The 25,458-nt window shown below is 38.1% G+C and overlaps 1 protein-coding gene across 1 annotated transcript in view; it reads right to left on the reverse strand.

Annotated features, from left to right (window-relative positions):
- The window catches only part of MYH15 (myosin heavy chain 15), a 152,079-nt gene that overhangs the window by 83,235 nt on the left and 43,386 nt on the right, over nt 1–25,458 (reverse strand). Inside the window, exons 14-22 of the mRNA XM_040484426.1 lie at nt 24,924–25,094; nt 17,594–17,770; nt 16,389–16,521; nt 13,285–13,352; nt 12,364–12,451; nt 9,428–9,545; nt 8,400–8,523; nt 4,656–4,792; nt 932–1,187 (exon numbers count right to left, since the gene is read on the reverse strand). Coding sequence (XP_040340360.1) covers nt 932–1,187; nt 4,656–4,792; nt 8,400–8,523; nt 9,428–9,545; nt 12,364–12,451; nt 13,285–13,352; nt 16,389–16,521; nt 17,594–17,770; nt 24,924–25,094 — 1,272 coding nt within the window. The remainder of the gene's footprint in view (nt 1–931; nt 1,188–4,655; nt 4,793–8,399; nt 8,524–9,427; nt 9,546–12,363; nt 12,452–13,284; nt 13,353–16,388; nt 16,522–17,593; nt 17,771–24,923; nt 25,095–25,458) is intronic.

The following is a 25,458-nucleotide window of genomic DNA, read 5'->3' on the forward strand; positions in this document are numbered from 1 at the left end:
TATAATTGTAGTGGAACCTGGCATCTTTTAACTTAGCACTGTGCTAAGTGGGGTGGAAAATATAATAAAGGTGGATAAAATCTCATCCCTGCCTTTGGGATGTTTGAGGATAACAGCAGTCCCAGTGGCCAGAGAAGAGGAATGTGAAAGGCAGCGAGTAAGGGCACACTGGCATCAGACTGGAGATGTAGGCTCAAAGGAGTCTGGAGTCTACAACACACATCTTGCAGGATCTGAAGCTTATTCATCAGAAAAGCAACATATTGTTTGTTTAAGACAGAGCTACGGTTCTCAATCCTAACTGGATATCAGAATCACCCATATAGATTATTTGGACTCATGCAGGGCCTGCTTAATCAAAATATCTGGGAGTGGGGTCTAGGCATCTTTCTTTTTATTTTTTAATGCTCCACCAATAAGTTTGATGCAAAGCCAATGTCGAGAGCTGACGTTTTTAAGAATTGGACCGATGAGTAAAGTTGATTTAGACTGGGGAAGGGGAAGTAGAGAGACCAAAATCAGGAAAACCGATTAGAAACATACTGCAATAATCCTGAAGATCTCAGTAAAGCTTTCCTTGGGATCTACTAAATCCTGTCTTTTGATTTGCTCATGGAGCAAATTTGATTTGTATGGAGCTACATACAAAACTTCAATTAAGACCCAGAGCTTCCTGGCTCCTGTGATAGATTATGGTGCTTTAATGTAGTTAAAACCCATCTAATAGTTTGTCCCCTTTTCAAAGACATCCTGCCAATGAAATCATTTCACTATGAAACAGGGTGTCTCTTTAAGTATTTCCATTGTGTTTGGTGAAATGCTATAGTATCTGAAAAGCACATGCTTCATTTTTCTCAAGTGAACACTGCCTGCAAAACAAGAGACTCTAATTAAAAACTTGATTTGAAGAACAAATGGTGGGGCCACTCACAGCTTGCAGCTGAAGAAGCAGGTCATTCTTTTCCCTGATGAAGCAGACTTGTTCTGCTTTCAATTCTTCCCTCTCAGATTCTGATTTCTCCAAGGCTTTTTGCAGTTGCACATGCTCTTCCTTCAGAGCAGCTATCTCCTTTCCCATTCCAGCAGATTTAACAAGAGGCTTGATCTTGAAGAAGAGCCTCATCCAGGGCCAGTTCTTCACAGCCATGAACACTCTTATGTTCCACTGGATCAAAAGAAGGGCATCCCTAAATCAAAAGAGAAAGAATAAAAGCAAGTCAACCCAGGCTATATGAGAGTTATTTTCCCAATTAAGATCCTTAAGAAGCATATCTTTTTAGGAGTCATTAAAAATTCTCATTAGTCTTCAAAGCACTTCTACATCTGGGCTCTCATTTGATTCTGGCAAAAGCCTTATGAGGACTTCTGGGGCTAGCAATATTGTGGGCTAGGTGTCCCCCAAATACTCCCACTACATCCTTTCAATGAGCACTGAGCCTAAAGGAGGAAAGAAAGAAAGAGGGATCAAAAAAACCTTAACAAAAAGTGAATGTGTGTATACCTTGGCCATCTTCATGGAATGAGGGATCCAGTTTTGATATTGTAGGGATTTATGTTTTTATACCCATATGGATAAAGAGACAGGCTGAGACTTTCAATGAATGTCACCCTTAATGAAAAGAAAAATTTAAAAATTCACCACTGGCACAAAGTGATGTCAAAGAGAAATACATCTGATTTGCTATGGGCTCAGGATGAAGAAAAAATTCTACTCTGGGAATTTTTTTTCAGTTTATTTTCATTTATTTTGAAAGAGAGAGAGAGAGCAGGGGAAGGGGAAGAGAGAGAGGGAGACAATACCAAGCAGTCTCCATGCTGTCAGCGTGGAGCCCAATGGAGGGCTCGAACTTATGGAACAGTGAGATCACGACATGAGTCAAAACCAAGAGTTGAACACTTAACCAACAAACCACCCAGGCACTCTGAAATGTACTTTTTTTTTTTAAAGAAACTCATCTAAACTGACTCAAGAAGATAGAAAATCTCAATGACCTATGTTGTTAAATAAATGGAATCAAAATTATAAAAATATATCCAAAAAAACCCCATCACCAGATCTACATGGCTTTATAGGCAATTTTACCAACCATTCAGGGAATAGACAATCAAAATAAATTGTTTCATGTTTTACAAAGAGGAAATATTCTCTACTTGTTTTACACTGTTAAGGTAATCTTGATCCAAAGTCAGATAACACAGAAGGAGAAAATAAAATTACAGACCAAACTTATTCATGAACATTGTTGCAAAAATCTTTATGATTATACTACAACCAAACCCATCAATATATGAAAAAGGTATTTCAAAAATAAAGTCCTTTTAACATTTAAAAAATCTATTAATATAATTTAATACACATAGGTTAATGGACAAAAAAAAACCATGGGATTATTTCATTAGATACAGAAAAAATTTAACCATTTTACTGTTGAAATCACTTAGTGAAATAGGATGGAATGAATGTCCGCCACACAATATATCATACCTACAAAAAGAAAAAATCTACAGTAAACATCATCTTAAAAGGGAAATGATAGCTTTCCCCAAAGCAAGAAATATGACAAAGATTGGTAAAAGTTTTGAAGTCCAAAATACTGCAAGTTAGTAGAAATACAGAGCAATGAGACTTTCATACACTTCTGGTGAAGAGTAAATTGGAAAGCATTTTGACAATATCTCATGAAGATGGAGTTGTGAGTAAGCTAAAGTCTAATAATTCATACCCTAGAGAAAGCTATTCAAAGTGTGAACTTCACCAGCTGCTATCAACAAACTCTCACTGCATGAACCAGCATTTTGAGTAATACTGCACTCAAGAAACTCTTGCATACATGCAGGAGCAGATATTTATAAAAACGACACTACAGAGCAGTTCCTAATAGCAAAAATTATAAATGAGTTAAATTTACTTGGGCTAGAAAATGGATAAATAAATCATGATATATTTGTACAATGGAATACTATAGAGCATTTAAACTCCATAGTCTAGCACTAGATTTATAAATATTAATAAATTTCAGGGGTGCCTGGGTGACTCACTCAGTTGGTTAAGTGTCTGAATCTTGGTTTCTACTCAGGTCAGATCTCATGGTCCTGAGATTGAGCCCTGAGTTAGGCTCTGGTGGGCATGGAGCCTGCTTGATTCTCTCTCTCTCTCTCTCTCTCTCTCTCTCTCTCTCTCTTGGCCCACCCCTGCTCATGCTTGTGCACACTCTCATAAATAAATAAATAAATAAAGTTTCAAACATAGTTCCGAATATAAAGAACAAATTTAAGGATAATATATGGAATATTATTTATGTGAATACTGAAAACATGTAAAATCATAATTTTTTAAGGATATCTATATATCCCCGTAGGATTTGGATCAAGGCAGAAATCCACAAGGGGTTTCAACTGTATCTGTTAATTTATTTTTTTTAATGTTTTGAGCAACTATAGAAAAATAGGTTAAAGATATGAAAACATACCTTTATATATTTTATATATTAAACATTAATGAAACATGGAATGATAAAACAAATTCAGGATCTGGGAAACTAGGTATAGGACCTCGATCAAGGGAGAAATACACAAGGGCTTTTAATTTTGTAAATATTTTAATTGTGAGCAATTATAGATGAAATGTTAGGAATTGAAATACTTTGATGATAAGCTCCATGAGTATGCATTAGAATATTTTCTGTATTTTTTGTGTATTTGAAACATTTTATAATAATTTTTTAAAAGTCATCCAATGATTTAGAAGGAATGAATAGTAAAGACCTCATTTTATAGATGAAGGAAGTAAACTATATAGAAATTAAGAGTTTTACCCATGTTCACAAAACTACTCCTAGAAGCCATGTCTTCTAATCCCCAAACTCCCATACCATACCAAGCACTGAGTCACAAAAGACTCTGAGGAGAGGTCTCTCTAATATCTTTGGTATCACCATGTAATGATATTTTTCTTCTTAGGAAAAACAGAAGGAATTAATACATTGACAATTAAACAAGTTATACCAAGACCTGTGGACCTGTCTTCAGAAGGTTAACTACACCATGGAAAAAATAAATGTAACAATTGCAGAATCTGTTTTTCAGAATCCCTTTGTTTGGAGATTTTACAAGCTTGCTTTCCATGGTTCTATTAGACAAAACCTATACCTTAGTGTCCAAATGTGATAAATGTCCCTAGTGAGGCTGCTTGAAATGAAGTAACAGAGTTAGGATTACATATCACCAACAGCCATAGTTTCTGACCCAGGGGAGGTTGGAAAGGGGTCAGGACACCTCCCCACTCTGCAGCAAACTTCCTGAGAGTTGACTGTGGGAGGCATGCAAACTTTTCCAGGTCTGCTTCTATTACGAAATGTGAGTCACACCATCCTCAGAGATCCAGACTTCCTTGACTATAAAGAATCCCTCCAAAGGGAAGGCTGGAAACAATACAAGAAATACCTGAATTATGGTTATACTTGGTTGGATAAGGCAATAAAAGCCCTTTGTGCTCTGTTTGGTGTTCCATGATTTAAAATTTTTAAGTGATGTCCCCACATAAGCAGAGGTTGCAGTTCTTTACCTTGACCTATTATAAGACAATGAGATAAGGTCACATTGATTTAGGTACACCACTACTCTAGCAGTGGGGGTGAAGGGTAGTGATATCATACCTCTCTTCCAGAATCCTCTGGTACTTGATTCGCATCAGTTTGCCCCGTACTTTGGCTTGGAACATTGTGAAGACTTTAGAAAGTCTCTCATCTCTCATTGCTTCCAGTTGTTCCAGAAAACCAGCTTTTAAAAACACCTAAAAGAAATAAGTCAGATATTATTTCCACTCACAATGGGTATTTATTAAATGTCTGATGAATGACTGTATAAACTAATATACTCATTGATTAGTTGTATTTCTTGTCAAGTTTTACTCAGTGGGTAAAATGCACATTCTAGAAAGTTTGATTTTATAAATTCAAAGTTTGCAAAAAATATTTTATTTAATCTTGTGGTTATTTTGGTTCCTTAAGAATATGGACTATTCTTGGGGTGCCTGGGTGGCTCAATCAGTTAAACATCTGACTCTCAGCTTCGGCTCAGGTCATGATCTCACAACTTCATGGGTTTAAGCCCCATCAGGCTCTGCAGTGCAGAGCCTGCTTGGGATTCTCTCTCTCTCTCTCTCTCTCTCTCTCTCTCTCTCTCTCTCTGCCCCTCTCCAATTCACTGTCTCTCAAAAATAAATAAACAAACTTAAAGTAAAAAGAACATAGACTATTCTCCTTATCTGTTAATAATGTGTAGGTTGTCAAGGGAACCTGGTTTAAGTTTTAAGTTAGACTCAGCCAGGCAGTGTTCAGAAGTGCCAGGCAGGGGTCTGCAAACTTTTCTGTAAAAGGCCAGATAGAAAATATTTTGGACTTTATAGATCACATAGAATTTTCATAGATCTAAAGAATCTTCTTCATCTCCTCCTCCTCCTCTTCTTCCTTCCTTCCTCACCTCTTACTCTGCCCCCTTCTTTTTAAAAAACAACCATTTAAAAATGTCAAACCATTTTTAATTAATTTATTATTTTTATTTTTTAATTTACATCCAAGTTAGTTAGCATACAATGCAGTGCAACAATGACTTCAGGATAGATTCCGTAATGCCCCTTACCCATTTAGCCCATCCCCCCCCCCCACAACCCCTTCAGCAACCTTCTGTTTGCTCTCTTTTAAGAGTCTTTTATGTTTTATCACCCTCCTTGTTTTTATATTGTTTTTGCCTCCCTTCCTTTCTGTTCCTCTGTTTGTATCTTAAATTCTTCATATGAGTGAAGTCATATGATATTTGTCTTCCTCTGACTAATTTCACTTAGCATAATACCTTCCAGTTCCATCTACATAGTCGCAAACAGCAAGATTTCATTCTTTTTGATTGCCAGGTAATATTCCATTGTATCCCATTTGGGCTCTTTCCATACTTTGGCTATTGTCAATAGCACTGCTATAAACATTGGGGTGCATGTGCCCCTTCAAAACAGCACACCTGTATCCCTTGGATAAATACCTGGTAGTGCAATTGCTGGTCATAGGGTAGTTCTATTTTTAATTTTTGGAGGAACCTCCATACTGTTTTCCAGAGTGGCTGCACCAGTTTGCATTCCCATCAGCAGTGCAAAAGAGATCCTCTTTCTCCACATGCTTGCCAACATCGGTTATTGCCTGAGTTGTTAAGGTTAGCCATTCTGACAGGTGTCAGGTGGTATCTCATTGTGGTTTTGGTTTGTATTTCCCTGATGATGAGTGATGTTGAGCATTTTTTCATGGGTCAGTTGGCCATCTGGATGTCTTCTTTGGAGAAGTGTCTATTCAGGTCTTTTGCCTATTTCTTCATTGGATTATTTGTTTTTTTGGGTGTTGAGTTTGGTAAGTTCTTTATAGATTTTGTTTGCTAACCCTTTATCTGATATGTCATTTGCAAATATGTTCTCCCATTCTGTTGGTTGCCTTTTAGTTTTGCTGATTGTTTTATTCACTGTGCAGAAGCTTTTTATTTTGATGAGATCCCAACAGTTCATTTTTGCTTTTGTTTCCTTTGCCTCCAGAGATGTGTTGAGTAAGAAGTTGCTGCGGCCGAGATCAAAGAGGTTTTTGCCTGCTTTCTCCTCGAGGATTTTGATGGATTCCTGTTTTACATTTAGGTCTTTCATCCTTTTTGAGTTTATTTTTGTGTATTGTGTAAGAAAATGATCCAGGTTCATTTTTCTGCATGTTGTTGTCCAGTTTTCCCAGCACCATTTGCTGAAGAGACTGTCTTTATTCCATTGGATATTCTTTCCTGCTTTGTCAAAGATTAGCTGGCCGTACGTTTGTGGGTCCATTTCTGGGTTCTCTGTTCTGTTCCATTGGTCTGAGTGTCTGTTTTTGTGTCAGTACCATACTGTCTTGATGATTACAGCTTTGTAACACAGCTTGAAGTCTGGAATTGTGATGCCTCCAGCTTTGGTTTTCTTTTTCAAGATTACTTTGGCTATTCAGGGTCTTTTCTGGTTCCATACAAATTTTAGGATTGTTTGTTCTAGCTCTGTGAAGAATGCTGGTGTTATTTTGATAGGGATTGCTCAAACCATTTTAACATATAAAAAATAGTCCATGTAGATGGACCTTACACCAAAGTTTTTGATTTTGCTCCAGAGAATTCACTTTGTCTTCGATATTAATGAGTCCACATACACTTTTTCAAGAATTATTAGTAATGGCCAAGATGAGGTGAGTGAGGTGTCAGGCACAATTTTAAGGAAGCTCTCACTTTTAAGGTTGTATAAGTCAGTACCTACATAACCTTAATAGTGAGTGCTTCTCAAATTTTGTGCTTTAGGAGGCTCTTTTTACTCATGCTAGTCCTAGTCCAGATGAGTAGTATACAGCAAAAATAACTAAGCACACAAGAAAGCAAGAAGCCAGTAGTAGAAATCAGCAGAAACAACGAACACCAGAAACAGACTCTCAAGAACTCAAAAGATGGGAGTCGACTAACATTTTATAATCATGTCCTAATGGAGTTCTTTTTCTGTGAGCTCTTTACCCTAGACCTTCCAATTCTCCTTCTAACAATTTGGTCCTTCTATGGATGTCATTAGGAACAACTTGATGTTGACCATCAACTAAAACCAAATCTATTAGAAGTTTCCCATAATATGTGGATTATTCCAAAATCATCTAACATGAGACAGAATTTAGCAAACTACATTTAAGGGACTTAATTTTGGATTAAGTTTTTTTAGATAGTGGGGTTGATCTTAACATTATTTTATTTTATTTTTTTAGAGAGGGAGAGAAAGTGAGTTGTGGAGGGGTAGAGAGAGAGAGAGGGAGAGGGAGATTCTTAAGCAGGCTCCACACTCAGCACAGAGCCCAGCGTGGGGCTCCATCTCACAATCCTGAGACCAAGACCTGAGCCGAAATCAAGAATCAAACGCTTAGCTGACTGAACCACCCAGGGACTTAAACATTTTTAATTACTCATATAGTCTCCTAGAATTAATTCCCTAAAAGAGTACTTGTGAATAAACCAATTCACACACATACAAGCAGTTCATTCCAATAAGCTGATTTACCTTCTTCTAGCTCTGATGTCGATGCACATTTTCTAGCACAGCAAGGTTAATTCAATATTTTATATCTTGGCCCAAACTTACTTAAATGAATAATTATAAAAATGCAAATGTACTCAAGACTGAGGTTTAAGAAACATTGAGTTTTCTCCCAAATAGCGTTGAAGTTTCCACTTTCAACCAAGCTCTATTTGTGTTATTTGCGGTCACAAGAACTGTAGAATGCCTTATCATTGCACTTTCATGGGTATTTTATTTTAAGATACACACTCTTTCCTCCCACTCTTCTCCAAATGCATTCTTCCTAGTTTTCTGTTACCTTAGTGATTCCAAAGCGATACTGGATATGGTCTATCTCCAATGAGCCAAGTAATTCTTCAGCGGCTTTTCTGCTGCTCACAAACCTACTCTTTGGAAAGGCCCTGGGGTTCAGGATGTAGTACCTAATTTAAAATAGATAAAGAATAAGTCCTGGGATCAGAGAGGTCATATGATTCAAATGAAGAATAATTTGGACAAGTGAGGTAAAGAAGGTACAGACTTGTACCTCTCCTATCAATATGTTCAATTTTTGCAAAACTCCTGGAAAAAATAATGAGGATACAAGCAATAAAACCTTACTTTGGCATAATAGTGTGTATTTTTATAGTACTTTAGAGACAACATCATTTGATTCTCTGCTCAGTTACAGACGGAAGGAGAGATTGAGAGTCAAAGGGAGAGAAAGAGCCAGGCTTAAGTATCTCTATTGTACAGGTAAGAAAACTGAAAAGCAGAGACATTAAATGTCTCTTCCAAGATTTCTTCACCCTAATGGTGAGCTGGCAGAGAACTAGAAATATGCCTCTTAATTCTGAGACAGGTACTCTTTCTACTCTACCATACTTGGCTCAAATTTGCTTGATGACCTATAATTTACACTTTCGGAATTCAGGAAATAGAAAGCAAAAATGCCTCTCCTGCGGCCTGCCACACACCCTGCTGGCTTCCTTTCTTTCACAGGCTTGCTAGTAAAGCAACAGCCTACTTGGAAGGCAGCTACGATTAAGTACATACAACATTTCAGAAATTCAATTCAGCCTCCATGTCTTTCTTCTGTATATATTTCTTCTATATGTAGGTCTATTATCCGTTAATAGAGATTTAAGGATATTACAGCTACATGGATGTTGGATTTAAGGGGAAGTAATAATGGAACTCTGTCGTCATATATCTCACCACCACCAAAACACATCGATCTGTAGTCTGGAGGACATCAACCAAACAAACAATGCATGCCTAAACACTCGGAAAGAGAGGAAAGCAGAATGCCTTAGGTTCCTTGGGTCCTAGGATGTATATGTTTACCTTTGTTTAAAATCAGCATACAACAGTTGGTTCGGAAAACCTTCACAGCATATCCTGATCCCTTCTAAGACACCATTACAACGCAGCTGCTGCAGAACCAAGTAAGGGTCCAATACACCTGAAGAAGAAGGGCCGCGCTTAGTCTGTGTCCAAAAAAGATTATTACTCAAGATTTTGTCCTAATTGCTGCATCTTGAGATTTTAAAAATGTTTGAATTTTGTGCTCTTCACATAATAGGTAGTAGGCATTCACTCACTCCCCAGCCTGAGGACACTCACAGTACCCATCCTTTCATGCAAGAGTCTCCAAATAGGATTTACTCCAAATAGGATTTACTCAAAATTCCTTTAACACAGAATGAACCTTTTAACTCACAGTTTGTCAAGTTTTATAAGCAAATACACCTAGAAGGCAAAAAAGAATACATTTTTGCTAGAATTGTAAATAGCTGGCATTATATCCATTCTCTGGCCAGAACCAGCCAGAAAGGAGCATAAGAACACAAAAGGCAACTGCCACCTCCAAGTAGGAAGGAAAAGGGATTACAAGAAGGGGGAATACAAAGAGAGGAGAAGATGAGCACAGCCACAAAATTGTTTACTATTTATGAAAGACTTGAGCACATGCCAGCCTACATTCTCTCCTATCTCGAGAGCACCTAAGTTTTATTCTATAGCATAAGCATCTTCCTATCACTTCCACGTTTGTCAGATGAAACCCTACTAGAGCTGCAGCAGCAATCTCTGAGAGAAGCCTTAGATAAACCTTCCAAGGAGGCTTCCAAGGAGTCTTCAGGAAGAAGCCAAGTAGTGTTCCTCTTAACACAAAGGGCTATGAAAGTAAATGGAAATCAGATGATTCTCTGTTTATGTCCAAAGTCACAGAAATAAACTCTAAGCCATATATTCATCTTCCTGTACTCCAGTTCCTTTCATAGATAGAAACAGATGATCTGTAAGAAGGGGAACAAGTGAACCTCTATGACCCCAAAAGGTCAATCATGCTATTCTCTTTAAGCACATATGAAAAACTGTCTTGATTAGATCACAAAGCTTTTCTTATGACTTCGTCTTATAACTTAAAAAAAAAAGAAAAGAACTGCTAAAATCAGAGCTGACTCTATGGGAGACAACTCTAATAGGTAACAGAATTGCTCCAAAATAGAGGCAGCTAATTAGATTTCTTGCCAAATGGAAGCAGTGTCCCTAGATGCATTCAGAAACCCAGCTGATAAGAAACAATGAGACAAAAACATACAGAGTCAATGAACATGAAGTGTTTGTGTTGCAAAAACCCAAACTGCAGTATCATTGTTTAGTATCACACTTTCCCAAAATAGGTCACAGGCTGTCAAGATTAGGGTCTTAATTACAGGAGGTTAATAAAAATGCAAGATACTACAGAACCTCAGAAATTAGAATCAGTAGCATCTGGCTGGCTACATATTCCAAAGGTGATTAGTGCTCTGAAGACTTAAGTGTGTATCACACATATAACTTTGAGCTGACAGCCTCTGACCAAGTTATATAGGAGCCTGTAATTCCAAAAAGAAGTCTGAGAATCTTCAAACCCATTATGTAAGGAAAGCAATCCATGTAGTTAATAATGGTAAAAACTTTGTTTGGGCAATTAAATACACAAACAAATAATTTACCACCACCCACCTACTGCTGTCCTTTCATCAAAAAGCATCCACTACAATTACCAAGATACGGAAACAACCTAAGTGTTCAGAGATGGAAGAATGGATAAAGAAGGTGAGGGGTGTGTGTGTGTGTGTGTGTGTGTGCGTGCGTGCGCATAGATACATATATACATGTATACACAATGGAGTATTATTCAGCCATAAAAAAGGAGAAAGTCCTGCCATATGCAACGACACGGAAGGACACTGAAGGCATTATACTAAGTGAAATAAGTCAGGCAAAGAAATATAAATACTGTGTGATCTCACATATATGTGACATCTAAAAGCAAACAAACCCAAACTCATAGGAAAAGAGATTAGATGGGTGGTTGCCAGAAACAGGGGGTGGGTGAGGAAGGGGAAATTGGACAAAGGTGGTCATAAGGCACTAACTTCCAGTCATAAGATAAATAAGTACTAGGGATGTAACATACAACATGATGAATACAATTAACTCTGCTATATGGTATATTTGAAAAGTTAAGCGTCAAAAGAGTAAAGTTAACAGAATCAATTCTAAGAATTTTTATCACAAGGAAAAAAATATCTATATGAGGTGACGAATGTTAACTAAACTTGGTAATCATTTCACAATACATGTAAGCCAAATCATTGTGCTGTACACCTTAAATTTATACTGTAGTGCTATATGTCAATTATATCTCAATAAAACTGGGGTGGAGGAAGAAACATTAAAAAAAAAACTGCCCATGCCTCAGAAGACATAGCTAAAGAGATGGGTGCTGTAGGGAGAAGGAAGATATTAGTATTGGCGAGGAAGACTGGAGGGAGTTCTTAACAATTAGAAATGGATTTAGGAACTGTCTTTATGGTCAATTTAGATAATTCAGATCAAATAATCTCCTTTATGCCTAAATATCTACCTTAATTCCTCCAGTGATTATCTAATTCCTTTTATTATACTTTGCCCTCATAGACAATGGCATAGAAGCTCATCCAGGTTTTAGTGTGAAATTCAAGGAGGAATTTCAACGCTAATATCAAGCATTCTAATGTTACCCAGTTGGGTCAGATTCGTGAAATCCTTCTGTATGTCCACTTGAATCTCAATTCAAAAGCAATCTTAAGGAAGTTCTGAAGACCTCGCTTTTAACTTACTTTCATTTTTCTATCAGAAATCTACTCTTATATAAAAGGGACCAGTAATTTTTTTTAAAAAAAGACATTCAACATAGCTTGAATCAAATGTATTCCCCAGTACGGATTACAAAGAAGTCTAGTTCTTACCTGGCATTTTGTTCACATTGGGATTTATGCATCTCACAAAATGAGGTGCTGTTGATTTCAGCTTAGTCATCAATTTATTTAGGTTTTCCTTAAATAGAGACCATAACAAACACAAAATCACTTTGCAAATCACTAAAAACACCAATCTACCTCACAGTTGTCTCCAAGTCCATCAACTTAATCGTAAAGCCAAGATGCATATCAACAATAAAATAATGAATTCAACATTTTCCCTGCTTACCAAACCATACATTATTTCTTTCCTATGACAAGCCAATATTTATCTGACAGATACAGTTCTGTTGTGAATCAGATCTACCTGTTTTGAATTTGATAGCAATAATTTATGACTGGGCAATAAAATGACTTGAACACATAAACTGTTTTTCAAGTTTTCGGTATGCAAATTCTTCTTAGGTCAGATTCTCTGGAAGTAGAATCTGAGTTGGGGATTCTGGTTTGAGGGGTTTATTTGAGAACTAGGGTAGGATAGGGGAAGAAAAAAGCAATGATATGGATTCAAAGTCGAAAGTGATCCCTGAATGAGCTCTGAGCATAAATGCACCAATTGTACCACACTCAGTCCCTACCTTGAGGCAAGAAAGGGGCCAGAGTCTACAGGGGTGAGTAAGGACATAGCTTAGCTTCTCATTTGACAGTGGCAATCCTGGCACCTGTGAGTTGTTATGAGCTGACATTCTTATCAGCTGGAAGATGGGTGCAGGGCTGATAAAGGGGACCTAGGTGGGGCACCAACAGTGTCCATGGAAAAACCATTTATATCAAGATAGACTTCAACTTTTCCAACTCGGCTAACTTCAAATGCTTTGCCCTCATTTGAAGATGTGAAATTTCAAATAAATAATAATATATGCGGATTGTGAAGTAGTTAATATATGAATAGATGCAATTAAAAATTACTTTATGCAGAGATGCAACCATTTGGAATGAAACTCCTTTCTTGCGTTTCTTCTCCCCAAACTGTAGAGCTAAAAAAAGAAGAAGAAAGCATTTAAAAAGCTCTTTTCTTGTCACATTACCATACCCTGTTGATGAAAGTATAAATTCGTCAAGTTCTAGAAGCAATATGGCAACATCTATCAAAAGCTTTAGAAATATTTGTCTCAACACAAATGTCTATTTCTAGTGCTCTTCCTTAAGGAAATAGGCAACTGTGTGAAGAAACTTGCTGCAGCATTGTTTAGTTACTGCAAAAAAACAAAGCAGAAAATTAAATTATCAACAAATGTCTATCAATGGATTGGCTGATTAAATTATGAGAGAGAGAGAGAGAGTGTGTGTGTGTGTGTGTGTGTGTGTATACAATGAAACACTGTGACCTTTTAAAATGATGATGTGGATCCATATTACTGGCATAGAAGGATTTTTAGGAGTTATTTTAAGAGAAAAAGTAGGTTACAGTTTGCGTGTTATGATCCTCGGTATCTATACATGGTTTTCAGTGTAGTTGTATTATTAGTGACTATATACATAAAAAATATTGGGAGGAGTGTAGGCCAAAATGTTAGCAATTGCTACCACTCTAGATGAAATTATAGGTAACTTTTACATTTCTCTTTTTATTTTTCCGTATAGTCTGTGTTTTTGGCAACACCATGCATCACTTTTATAATTTATAAAAAAACATCTATTTCCATTTTCTTGTAGCAAAAGAATCTATGCTAAGCCAAATTGTTTTACAAACATTTGTGTAGTGCTAACTCACAAAGATGTACAGCAACAACAAGCGCAAAATCCCTAGGCAATCTGGAAAAAATGGGCCAGCTGCCAACATGAAAAACAAAATCTTCCCTGTGCCTGAGTAGTACCTGTGCTGGAGCAGATGTCCTAAAACCTAATCACTAATGTCCTACTGACATGTCCCAGGCCCTCCAAATGAATCACTTGACTTCTTTGTACATTAGTTTCTCCATCTATGAAAAGAGAATACTACTACCTTCCATTATTAATATTTTTTTTTAAATTACAACTTTGGTTTAAAGTACTTGGAGTCCCCAGAAGAAAGTATGGTTATTATGGGTAATTTAATGTTTGGATGAATAAGAAACATGTAGGCAACTATTTTCAGGAGGTTCTTGAAAAATCACCCCAAAAAAGGCATTCTAGATAGTTCTTCTTTTCTACTTCCAAAGGACACAGCATACGCTCTGAAGAGTTAGAAGATGATTTCCTCTCTGATTCTCTGCCTGAACCGCTGCCTGATATCTTATGTTCAGAGAATGACCCATTTGGGAGCTGTAAGCTTAGGAGTCACTAACTGACTGCTCAGGGGCACTCTAGAAACCATTAGAATCAGGCAAATGTGCTGCCTGAAGATTATCAGGGTCCAAATACAATAGCTTTCATTTCTCAACCTCTTCTCAAGGCAGGCCAACAGGATTTCAGGCTCGCTCCTGAATTATGTCATCATGTGCTGATGAAGCCAGGAAGTGCCAAATTCTCTCTCCATTTCTTGACCGTGTCAATCAGGAGTCCCAAATCAGCCTGATGGGGCCAGGAATTAACTTGAAGCTGGGTGTGAGACAGCAGGGCAGTGAGAAGGTTAGGGAATGAGAGCACACATCCCTTAAAGAAGAGCTGATACACCTCACCCATTGCCACAAGGGTATCTGAATCTAGGCTGGCCAGTTTTTCTCTTTTCCCATGTTTTCCACTTTTTGAAGACAAAAGGAAACCCAACTGTGTACATGGCAACTTCTGATTTTTTTTTTTTTTTTAACCCATGTGGACCAAACAAACCATGTGAAGGAAAGGCTCTGCTCGGGGCCTTCCAATCTGTGACTTTTGCTATGAATCATGGAGAGCTTCCCTCTGTAGCTAGCATTAATCCAGTTGTGTGGCTGATGTTAGCAATGTGGGCTCAGTATCTTCAAATCCTTTGTATCATTGTGCAAAAGTCTGAATTAGGTCCTAAATACATGTAGCTTGTACATCTCTCTGTTTTGTTTCTGGAAGACAGTGAGAGTGGTATAGGCACCAGGCCAGGAAGCGGAAGTTCTGCTTCCTACCTTGGCTTTGAATTTACTAGTGTTAAGTTAACTAAACAAGGGGCCATTAGAATGATGTGGCTCAGACTCTGTAGTGGCCTATATTAGCAAGCCATAATCTAAGCTTGTACATGCCCTAAAATCAAACTGCTAAGGACAACCAATCACAGTCAACTAGGCTTTAAACTACAACCAATCAATAACTTCCTTACTTTGCTTCTATGTTTTCTCTATAAAATATCTCCCAGAGCTCCTGCTGGTGGAAAAGTCTTAAACACTGAGGGTTTGACACAACTCCATTTGAATTAATTTGTGTTCAAATAAATGCTCAAAAATTTTAACATGCTTTAGTTTATCTTTTAACAGTAGATTTATGAAATTGGGGATTCTCCTTGACTCTTCTGTACTTGTTTCTGTAAGGTAAGAAGACATTTTTCTCTCTCTGTGTCTGAAAGTGTCATGGCATGGACTGAGTAAGATAATATATATAAAAGTGCTTTGTAAATTACAAAGTACTAAACAAGATTAGTTATTTGTTGGCCAATAAATATTTATGGAGTGTCTGCTAAACAGGCATTTGCTACACGCTTGAGGCTACAATTAAATAAATCAGACCTAATCCCTGCCCTCATGAAGCTTATAATAATCCCAAATTACTATAATATAAAAGCACTGTGAAGGAGAAATCCAAGATATTTGGGGAAGATAGATTAAAGAGGCTTGTTATTTCCCCAAAATCATTTATCCAAATATGGTTTGCTGCTCCCTCTGTGCAGCTGGGTTGAGTAGAAGATAAAAGCAGAGTAGAGCAGCTTCCTTGAAATACATCCATCTTAAAGCACCATTTCCCTGAAGAACCACCAGCCTGAGGACAGAAAGGCTAATAAGAGGGGACGACTCAGACCACAGGGAGCAGACACAGATATCACAGGAAAGAAGCAAGGATTTTTATAAGTGCTGAGGCAGCCATGGGTTCCATTCTAAAGCTAAAAAATTAGGGAAGATTGTTCAACTCACCCCTGTCAGTACTCATGTGATTTTCAAAAAGGTTTGCCAGCAGTCTATTTGATGACTTCTGAAATACAGCCACCACTGTTTCATTAAGAAGGTCTTTGTTCTTTTCAAGCCAGCCACTAATGTTATAAGGCACCTTTGGAAAGGCATGCAGTTCAGGTAACAAAAGAAGAGAGTGCATAAATTAACATAGCAACCTGTGCATTCCTTTGAAAAAATCATAAATTGTATGGGTCCTTTAACTTTAAATTAGTTTGAGGTAACAGTACTGAATAATACTCCAGGAGTTCCATTGTGCAACCCAAAGAGATTCTTAGGCTTTACCATTTACATTGTAGAAAGAAAGGAAGAGAAGGGGAGGGAAGGGAGAGAGACAGCTAGGGAAGGAGAGGGAGAAAGAATTAAATTGTATTTCCAGTAGAAACAATTCACATCAGCTCTCCTTCCTAGGCAAGAATAGATGAAAAAAATCCAATTGTCTCTGACACACACTGAACATTCAAAAAAATTAGCAATTATAATGATATTTTACTGTAAATATCATTATAATTAATATTCAAGGATTTGAAAGAAGACAATTACAAACACATTTATGTACACTTGGCAGGTCACTTTCAGGCTGAAGTATTATTTTATCCTTCATCAATTATCTTTCTGTTCCACCCGGAATCACTGGCCATAAGCAGAAAAGCAGAAAAAAAGGGGCAACACACACCAGTAGGGAAATGAGGAGAGGCAGCGAGAGTCATTGGAAACCTTTGTTGGCCATAGTTTGGAGGCCATTACTTTACAGTGAATATGTCTCTATGAGAGAATAAAAAAAATTAGAAAACTTCAATAAAAAGATCAGTTGAAATCACTCATTCACACAATGTTAAGTTAAAAGGAAGGACAAATATGAAAAAACCCATGACTTTGATGATCTCCATGACTTTCTGAAGCTGTCTTACTTTGAGCTGGGATGACAGGGTCTATTTTGAAATTTCTAACCTTTGTGCACATGGAATACTAGTATAGTATGGGTATTTCATTTCCTAAATGCTAAAAGGCTACACCAACTTTTTTTCTGGAACGGAGATTTTTTTGTTGTTGTTGTTCATCTCTTCATTTAATCTAAATTTTACTTATATATTATCTAGGGATTTTGACTGAATGCATTTGAGCCTGAGTCAGGAAAATTCAGGGCTGAGGGTCTAGAAGTAACTTACCACTCCTGCATAATGGACAAGTTCAAAGTGAGCTTCATATCTCTTATTATCAGGCTTGGGCTTCTGAAAATGAACCGACTTCCCAAAATGGTTGTCAAAAAGTTTGGTCTTGAAAGTCACATCTGTAGCCTGAGGAAACATACATTCCTCTTCAAGGATGGAAAAGATGCCCATTGGCTGTTGGAGATACATATGAACAGCAGATGTAGAAAACACCAGGAAACAGTATCTTCAAAGGGGGTGGGAACTCATGTAAATTCTTATTCCAGGAACCTAATCACTTGACAAAGGGAAAGAATATTCACTATACATAACTAGTCAATCATCCATTCAACAAATATTTATTAAATACCTACCAAGTGCTGGGTACCAGTAGGAGCTGGCAATGTAGCCATTAGCCACATACACAAAGTGCCTGTCCTCAGAGTGATTACATTCTAATGGAGTAGAAAGATACTAGTCAAGTAAACAAAGAATAAATAATTTAGTTTCCCATTAGTGTTCTGAAGAAATCATGCAAAGTAAAGAAATCAACAATGACTAGGGGACTGACTGGGAGCTATTTTAGTGGGATAGTCAAGTAAAACCCTCTGACCTAAATGAGAAAAGCAAATCCTAAGATCTGTGTATAAGTATTCTTGGCAGACAAATGATGAGTGCAAAGGCCCTGAGGCAGGAGCACACTTGGCAAGTTTGAGGTCCTGCCAGAGGCAAGAGTGGACAGAACTAAGGTAGTGAGATGGAGCATATGGTATGAGATAAAGCCAGAGAGGTAAGCAGTATCCAATGATACCAAGGGCCGTCCAGGCCATACTAAGACATTTGGATTTTAAGTGTAATGGGAGGTCTGTAGATTTTTAACAGAAAGTCATGTGATTTGATGTTTGCTTTAAAAAGATCATTTGTTTAGAACAGCATTGGCAAAGTAGAGCCTGTTGCCCAAATCCTGCTCATGGCCTGTATTGGAGACCCAGTGAGCTAATAAGAGTTTCTACATTTTTAAAGGGTTGCAAAAACAAAAACAAACAAAAAAAAAGAATATGTGGTAGAAAACCCGATGACCCCGTCAGCAAACTTTTTCTTTAAAAGGCCAGGTATTAAGTATGTTAGACTTTGTGGGCCACGTGGTCCCCATTACACTTCTGCCGTCCACTCAGCAACTTTAGCCCTGAAAGCGGCAAGTGGCAACATGTAAATAAAATGGGTGTGACGATGTTTTATTAAAACTTTATTTACAAAAACAGGCCACAGGCTAGATTTGGCCCACAAGGCCACAGTTTACTGACCCCTGTCCAGATTAGTGATAGTGTTAGAGGTGGTCAGAAGTCATTGAAAGATGACATAGCTCAAAAGCAGAGCAAGGTCTGCTGCTGGTGGATAGAACGTGGGGTTTGATAGAAAGAGAACGATGACCAGGTTTTTGGCTTGAGAAAATGGGCAATGGATGCTGCCATGAACCAAAATAAGGTACATACATATAGAGAAAAACAGGTTTTGGAAGGAAAATCAAGGATTCTCATATTTGCATATCTATTAGTGTATTTGTATATTCGTTAGTCTACTCCCCACAAATATTTTTGCAGTGCCTTCTATGAATAAATCACTGTACCAGACGTTTTGGGTTATACGTGGGTTGTGGCTCCAGAGCATCTCACCAAGAAGACAAAATAAATATATGCATGTGAGTACAAGAAAGCAGACAAAAGGTATGCAGAAGATGTCATAAGAATGCTGAGACAGAACATGACCCCTGGGCCCAACAGGCATAGATTGCATGATTTCCTACCAATACTTTGTACCTAAGAAGCATAGACTATCAGGTTTGGGAAAGACATTAAAAGTCTGGTCTAACCCACCTAAAAGTTCCTTGAATTCCCTTTGTAATTTCTTTCTAAACAGCTGGTTAGCTTATGCTTAAATGTTTTCATGGAGAGAGAACACACCAACTCCGAGACAAGGCTCTGGATGGGTGACATATTAAAAGGAAATTTGTTTGTAGTTTACAATTTGTTCTAAATTGCTCTCCCTGAGCCATACAAATGCTTCTAGGTAGTGGATCACCAGATATTTAAAGATCGTATTTTTGATCCACCTGAGTCTGCCGTTGTAATACACAGACTGTGGTTTTCTACATCTTGTGTATGTTTTCATAGACTTGAAACCTGCACTTTACAGGAAACGTAATTAACAATTTCACTACTAATTCTTGTACTGAAGAGTTCTGGGACATCTTCGTTCCTCCCAAACATCTAGGTGGGGAATGATGCAGTGAGTAATTATGTGAAGTGTTCTAAGTGACAGCAAACTAGTCTAATAGAAACGGACACCCATTTTGCTCCTGGCACCACTGACCTTGTGGGTTCTTGGCAAAGTACGTAACATGGAGGAGGTGGAGGAGGAGGGGGAGGGAGAATCTGATAAACTAAATAGTCGATTCACTGGTGTGAGCTTTTGGAGGCATGGATTCTATCTTGCACACAGATTTTCCTACCACGCATGTGGTCAACCCTCAGTGAAAACTGGACTGAATCATTTAAAAATTTAAGCATGTCCTGCAATGGTGTCTGTTAACAGCAGGGTTGTGGCAATGCCTCACAAGGGGGACAGTCCCCATCTCAAACAGTCACCTTCTGTCCATGAGGACTGCCATTCTGCCGGGAATCTAATAAAGCCAACTTCCATTTTTGGATGAATGGAAGCTTTATGTTAAGCAAGTACATGTCATAGCTCAAAATATAACAGCCTAACCACTGAGGGGGAAAAACACTGTTTCATCAGGGTCTTCTCCATTTTTCCAGTGCTCAGGAGGTGTAAAGCTTCTAATAAATATGAGGCCCTCCGGTAAATTAATTTCCAAATAGGTCAGGGAAAAAAGTAATTATGTGCTGCCCTGTGGCATCACATGTCCTATATTGCACACTAAATGGTTTGAGTCAGTTGCCCTGACTCTGAACATTAGTGTTCTCACCTCTCCCTCTTCAAATATTATCAATCCGGTCTTCCTTCCTTTTATGTCTGTCACTTACTTGCTATTTGCATTTCTGTTGTCCTGATTCAGGACCTCTTTACTTCTCACCTGTGCTGCTGTCCCCAACTGCCTTAACCTTAGCCTTTCCTCCGATTCCAGACATCAAACACAAACCCACAGAACAAACGTGAGCAGCTCTGACTGCTCTGTTCCCATCGCAGAAGCCCTCTCTGGCTCCCCGCTGCCAAAAAATAAGGTATAAATTACTTCAAGTCTCTTCACAAGCTGACCCTCCTTTTTTTTCTTCCAGCTACTTCCTTCTGTGTGTTCTGTGCTCTACTAGACTACTGAAAATTTCAGAATGTGGCCTTTGTTTAGTTACCTCTCTACCTTTGGTCTTGCTAGTCCCTTACCTGCTCACTGTCCTCCTCTCTTCACCTGCTAAAATCATAATCATTTCCTTTTTTTATTAAAAAAAATTTTTTAATGTTTATTTTTGAGAGAGGGAGAGAGACAGAGTGTGAGCAGGGGAGGAGCAGAGAGAAAGGGAGACACAGAATCTGAAGCAGGCTCCAGGCTCTGAGCTGTCAGCACGAAGCCCAATGCGGGGCTCGAACCCACGAACCGTGAGATCATGACCTGAGCCGAAGTCAGATACTCAACAGACTGAGCCACCCAGGTGCCCCAAATCACAATCATTTCTTAAGATTCAGCTGAGATTTTATACCCTTTCCTACCTGGCCTTCCAAGATTCCCACAGGCAGAGGGGACTCCTGTGCTTCGGAGTTCTGTGGGCCTTTGTGCCTTTCCTGCATTTATACTGAGACATATTTTCACACTGATTAGACTTACAAATCTCCTGCTTGACTGCACACTTTCTAAGGGCAAGTGCTACTTATAACAAGTGCTTAAGTTTTCCACAGGACTTACTTCAAAGTCTTCTCTACAGTGGTGTGGTATTGGGCCTGAAATTAAGGACCAACATTATGTGTGCCCTGATATGTGTGCCTGGGAGGGCTTCAGATGACCTAATCGCAAGTTCCCCTTTCCATTTTGCTCCGTGAGTGAGGTCCGCTAGCCAAACTACTGTCCTAATCATGGGACTAGACACAGTGCCTGCTTATCCTTGAGTGATGGGTTTCAGATCCCTGCCAGCCCTTGGAATTATTCAAACAAGCCAATCGCATCCTCCCTTGAGAAGTGATAGTCACCGTACCCTATTATTACTATAAAGCCTGCCTCCCACAGCCCCTCTTATTCACTCTGTCAATACTGCAACCACTGTGTAACCCTGCCTGGCATGCAGTGTCCTTCCTCTTCAGGCTGAGTGTATGTGACCAGTAAGCTATTGTCAAACTCACCTGTCCAGGGTCAGGTGTCCTATGTTCAGCCATCTCTATAACCCAGGGCAGCAATCCCTCCCTCACCAGCAAGGTAACAAGGAAGTGATCAAAGCAAGTAGTTGTTAAATAAATTTACTTGTTTAAATAAAACAAAAAAGTAAAAGTCTTAGTCTTAAGAAGATGCCTTTCCAATGATGATACCCTAAGTTCCTTCAGTGACAGGATGATGCCTCTGGTTTGCATTTCTCACAACCCTTAGTACAGTAGGTTCCAAGGTGACTAAATGTAGGTCCCCAGCAAATTTCTGTTACATAATTGACTGACAGGTGAACACTAAAACATCCAGATTTGAGCTCTGGGATGTGGACTGCTTTGCTGTGGGCAGTAGCCAGGCAGAAAGAGTTGTAACAGAGAGCTTAGAGTTATGTGTTTCAAGGAAATACTCATGGGTGTACAAGAGATAGCTAGATATTAATGTGATTCATTCTATAATAATAAAATCAGACTTAGCATACCCAAAGAATCCCACTTGGGAGGCAACAACACATATTGCCAAGATGCAACCAGGATTTAAAATATTTTAGAAACTGTATCACTGTAATCACTGTAGAGAAACAACAAAAATTTATTCAGGCCCAGTGAAACAAATAAGATTAAAAAAAGAAAAAAACAAGAAAAACAAAAACAAACATGACCAAGCTAGGTAATACAAACAGGTACAATGATCAGTACTGCAGCTAATTTTCTCTCACAGCTGGTAATATTCTAAAACCTTATTCAAATCCCAATCCTATGAGGAACTTTTTGCAAAAGGGCTGAACTATTGGAAAATGGATGTAGTCTTTCAAGGTGACTACAATCTAGGGGCAAGAAGATTTTAAATGTATAGTTTTGGACGTATTTGTCTTAAGAATAATAGAAAGAATCTGTTTACCAATACCTTTGCAAAACCATAAATAATATGTAGTCATATATGTTAATACTTTAATATGAAAATTATTGATATTTTAGTTCTAAACACACTAGAATATTTCAGGTAATAAAAGAAATGTGAGCTAATCCTATAATAGATTTGTTCACTGTATATATTTGTTCACTGCATACACACACACACACACACACAGAGGAGGTCACTGTATGCTTGGTGACCAAGTTAACAATTAAAGATGGGGTTGAAATACATTCTTTTTAGTTTGACAAACTTTTTGGTAAACACAAAAATTTGAAACTTTTAAGTCTGAAAATCCCCCTTCCTTTTATGCACACACAGATGCATGCTATAAGATATTTTGTACATGTTGATTTATCTCAGTTCTCTTGAATTTTGAAAACTTCTCACGATTTATTCTATTTCAAGAAGTTTGGTACAACATTAATATTTACAACAAATTTTCTTCACGTAGCCTGAACCAGCTCAATGGGTTTTTTCAAAACATAGAATAATTTCAAGAAAGATTTTCGTATTCCTCATTTGCCTGACCTGAATACCTTTGAAATCATTCGTAGGAAGCCAAAGACTTATCTTTTCCTTCTATCATCTGGTCAGGGTTTTTTTTTTTTTTTTTTTTTTTTTTTTTCTCATCTTATTGTATCAGTAGAAAATGCAACAGGAAATTACATCCATGTTGCTAGTGTGTTATTTAGAATAACTGAGACCGGAATAAATGAGACAATGAGCTTCATATCAACTAAAAAATCAGTAATGTTCACAGACCTAACCAGACCTGAATAATGTCTATGTCCCGCATTCCTGCCTGAAAGTGGTTATCTCGCCATAATCAGAGTAAGTAGATATTACAGGTGACAATTGCCAAAAGCTGAATCTGTCCCTTTGAGGAGGTCCAGTTCTTTAGTTTCATTTCTCATCAGAAGTGAAATCAGAAAACAGCTTTAATAGCGCCAGCAAACATTTACTACATCATGGGTGGGCCATTATGATTATCATTATTATTATTTTGATCAGCTCAGAGGTCGGGTCATTATCATTGTTATTATTTTTTTAATCAACCTGTCCTCCCCTGACGAAGTTCACTGGTTATAAAATAAACAAAATCAATGTGACATCCATTCCTGTTAGGAATAATGGTTATTTTCAAGGAAGATGTAGTTTCATCTAAAGCCTAATAAGTAAGGTTGATGGGACACTGGTCGATAAAACCTGAGGCCCACAAAGACAGTGAGAGGTCAGTCACCCTATCTCCTTCCTGACAGGGTCTTTGAGAATCAGATGCCAACAGCTTAGCTAAAGAGAGCGTGCAGAACACTGAAAGCAGTAGGCCTTGGACTTCCCAGACCTGGCTCCAGAACTCACTGCAATCCACGGTCATAGCAAGACATGCCGCCACGCATGCTGCCATGGACAAAGCCACCGAAAACTTTATACTTAATTCCCCAGGCAAACTCAGTTAATCTTTCCCAGAGCACATGGAAAGATTTCAGAGTATGGGAACATCACTGAATTCAGAAACCATACACTGCAGCTAATTTACTAATAAGCCATGAAGTATTGTCATAAATTACTTAAACTAACTGGTACTTGTCCAATTAAATGAACAAACTACATCCTGCAAGGTAGTGGCCTTGAGGATTTATGACAGTTGTTTGTTTGCATGCTAATTTGCCAAATTTTGTTAAGCTGCTTTGGGTTTACTCATTCACCTTATATTAATCAGCCAGGCCCTACAGTGCTCATATTTTCAGCTCTGTGTTTTTCCAGTCAAGAGCATGACCATTTTTAATCTCGACAAGTTTGCTCACGCATTAACAGTGGAGGCCATGCATAAGCAGCAAATGCGTCCCGACAATCTGCGCGGGAGATGATGGAGGAGGGCAACTGACACGAGGGTTGAGTTAGGTTGCCACGGGTGCTGCACACAAAGCCCATTAAGAGAAACTGTGCAGAGCTCTCCTGCCCTTCTTCCCATCCTCTGACAGAGCCCGAGTCCTGATATGGATCGATACGGCAAACAGGGACCATTCTCCTTAAATGAAAATGAACGAGGAGAAAAACATGCATTACCTTCTCAACAAGATCTATGCAGGCTTGTAAATCCAGACCGAAGTCGAAGGGCACCCAGCCAATGCCTTCTTTCCTGTATTCCTCTTGCTCCAGAACAAACATGTGCTGATTAAAGAGCTGTTGTAATTTTTCATTGGTAAAATTAATGCAAAGTTGCTCTAGGCTGTTATACTTCGAAAATGTGATTAGGTGAGAAGAAGAGATAAAAGAAAAATTGAACAAATGGTAACTATCCCAGGTGATGGCTATATTAATTAACTTGACTTTATTTCACAATGCACATGTGTGCCACGTCACCACGTTGTATGCCTTAAACATATGTTTTTTAATTGTCTAGTATACCTCAATAAAAAAATAAAATAAAATTGAGGTCCACTTGGAAAAATGTACAGAGAATATCATAACCGCAATCAGATGATGGCAAATAGACCCAGTAAGTAACAAATCCTCAATTAAATCCTTACCTCCTTAAAATACACCTGCAAACTAAACATTATGACAATAAGATGACACACAATGATATCAAAATTTAAAA

This window comes from Herpailurus yagouaroundi, unplaced genomic scaffold, assembly GCF_014898765.1.
Source record: "Herpailurus yagouaroundi ecotype Mexico unplaced genomic scaffold, PumYag 162, whole genome shotgun sequence".
Taxonomy (NCBI): Eukaryota; Metazoa; Chordata; class Mammalia; order Carnivora; family Felidae; genus Herpailurus; species Herpailurus yagouaroundi.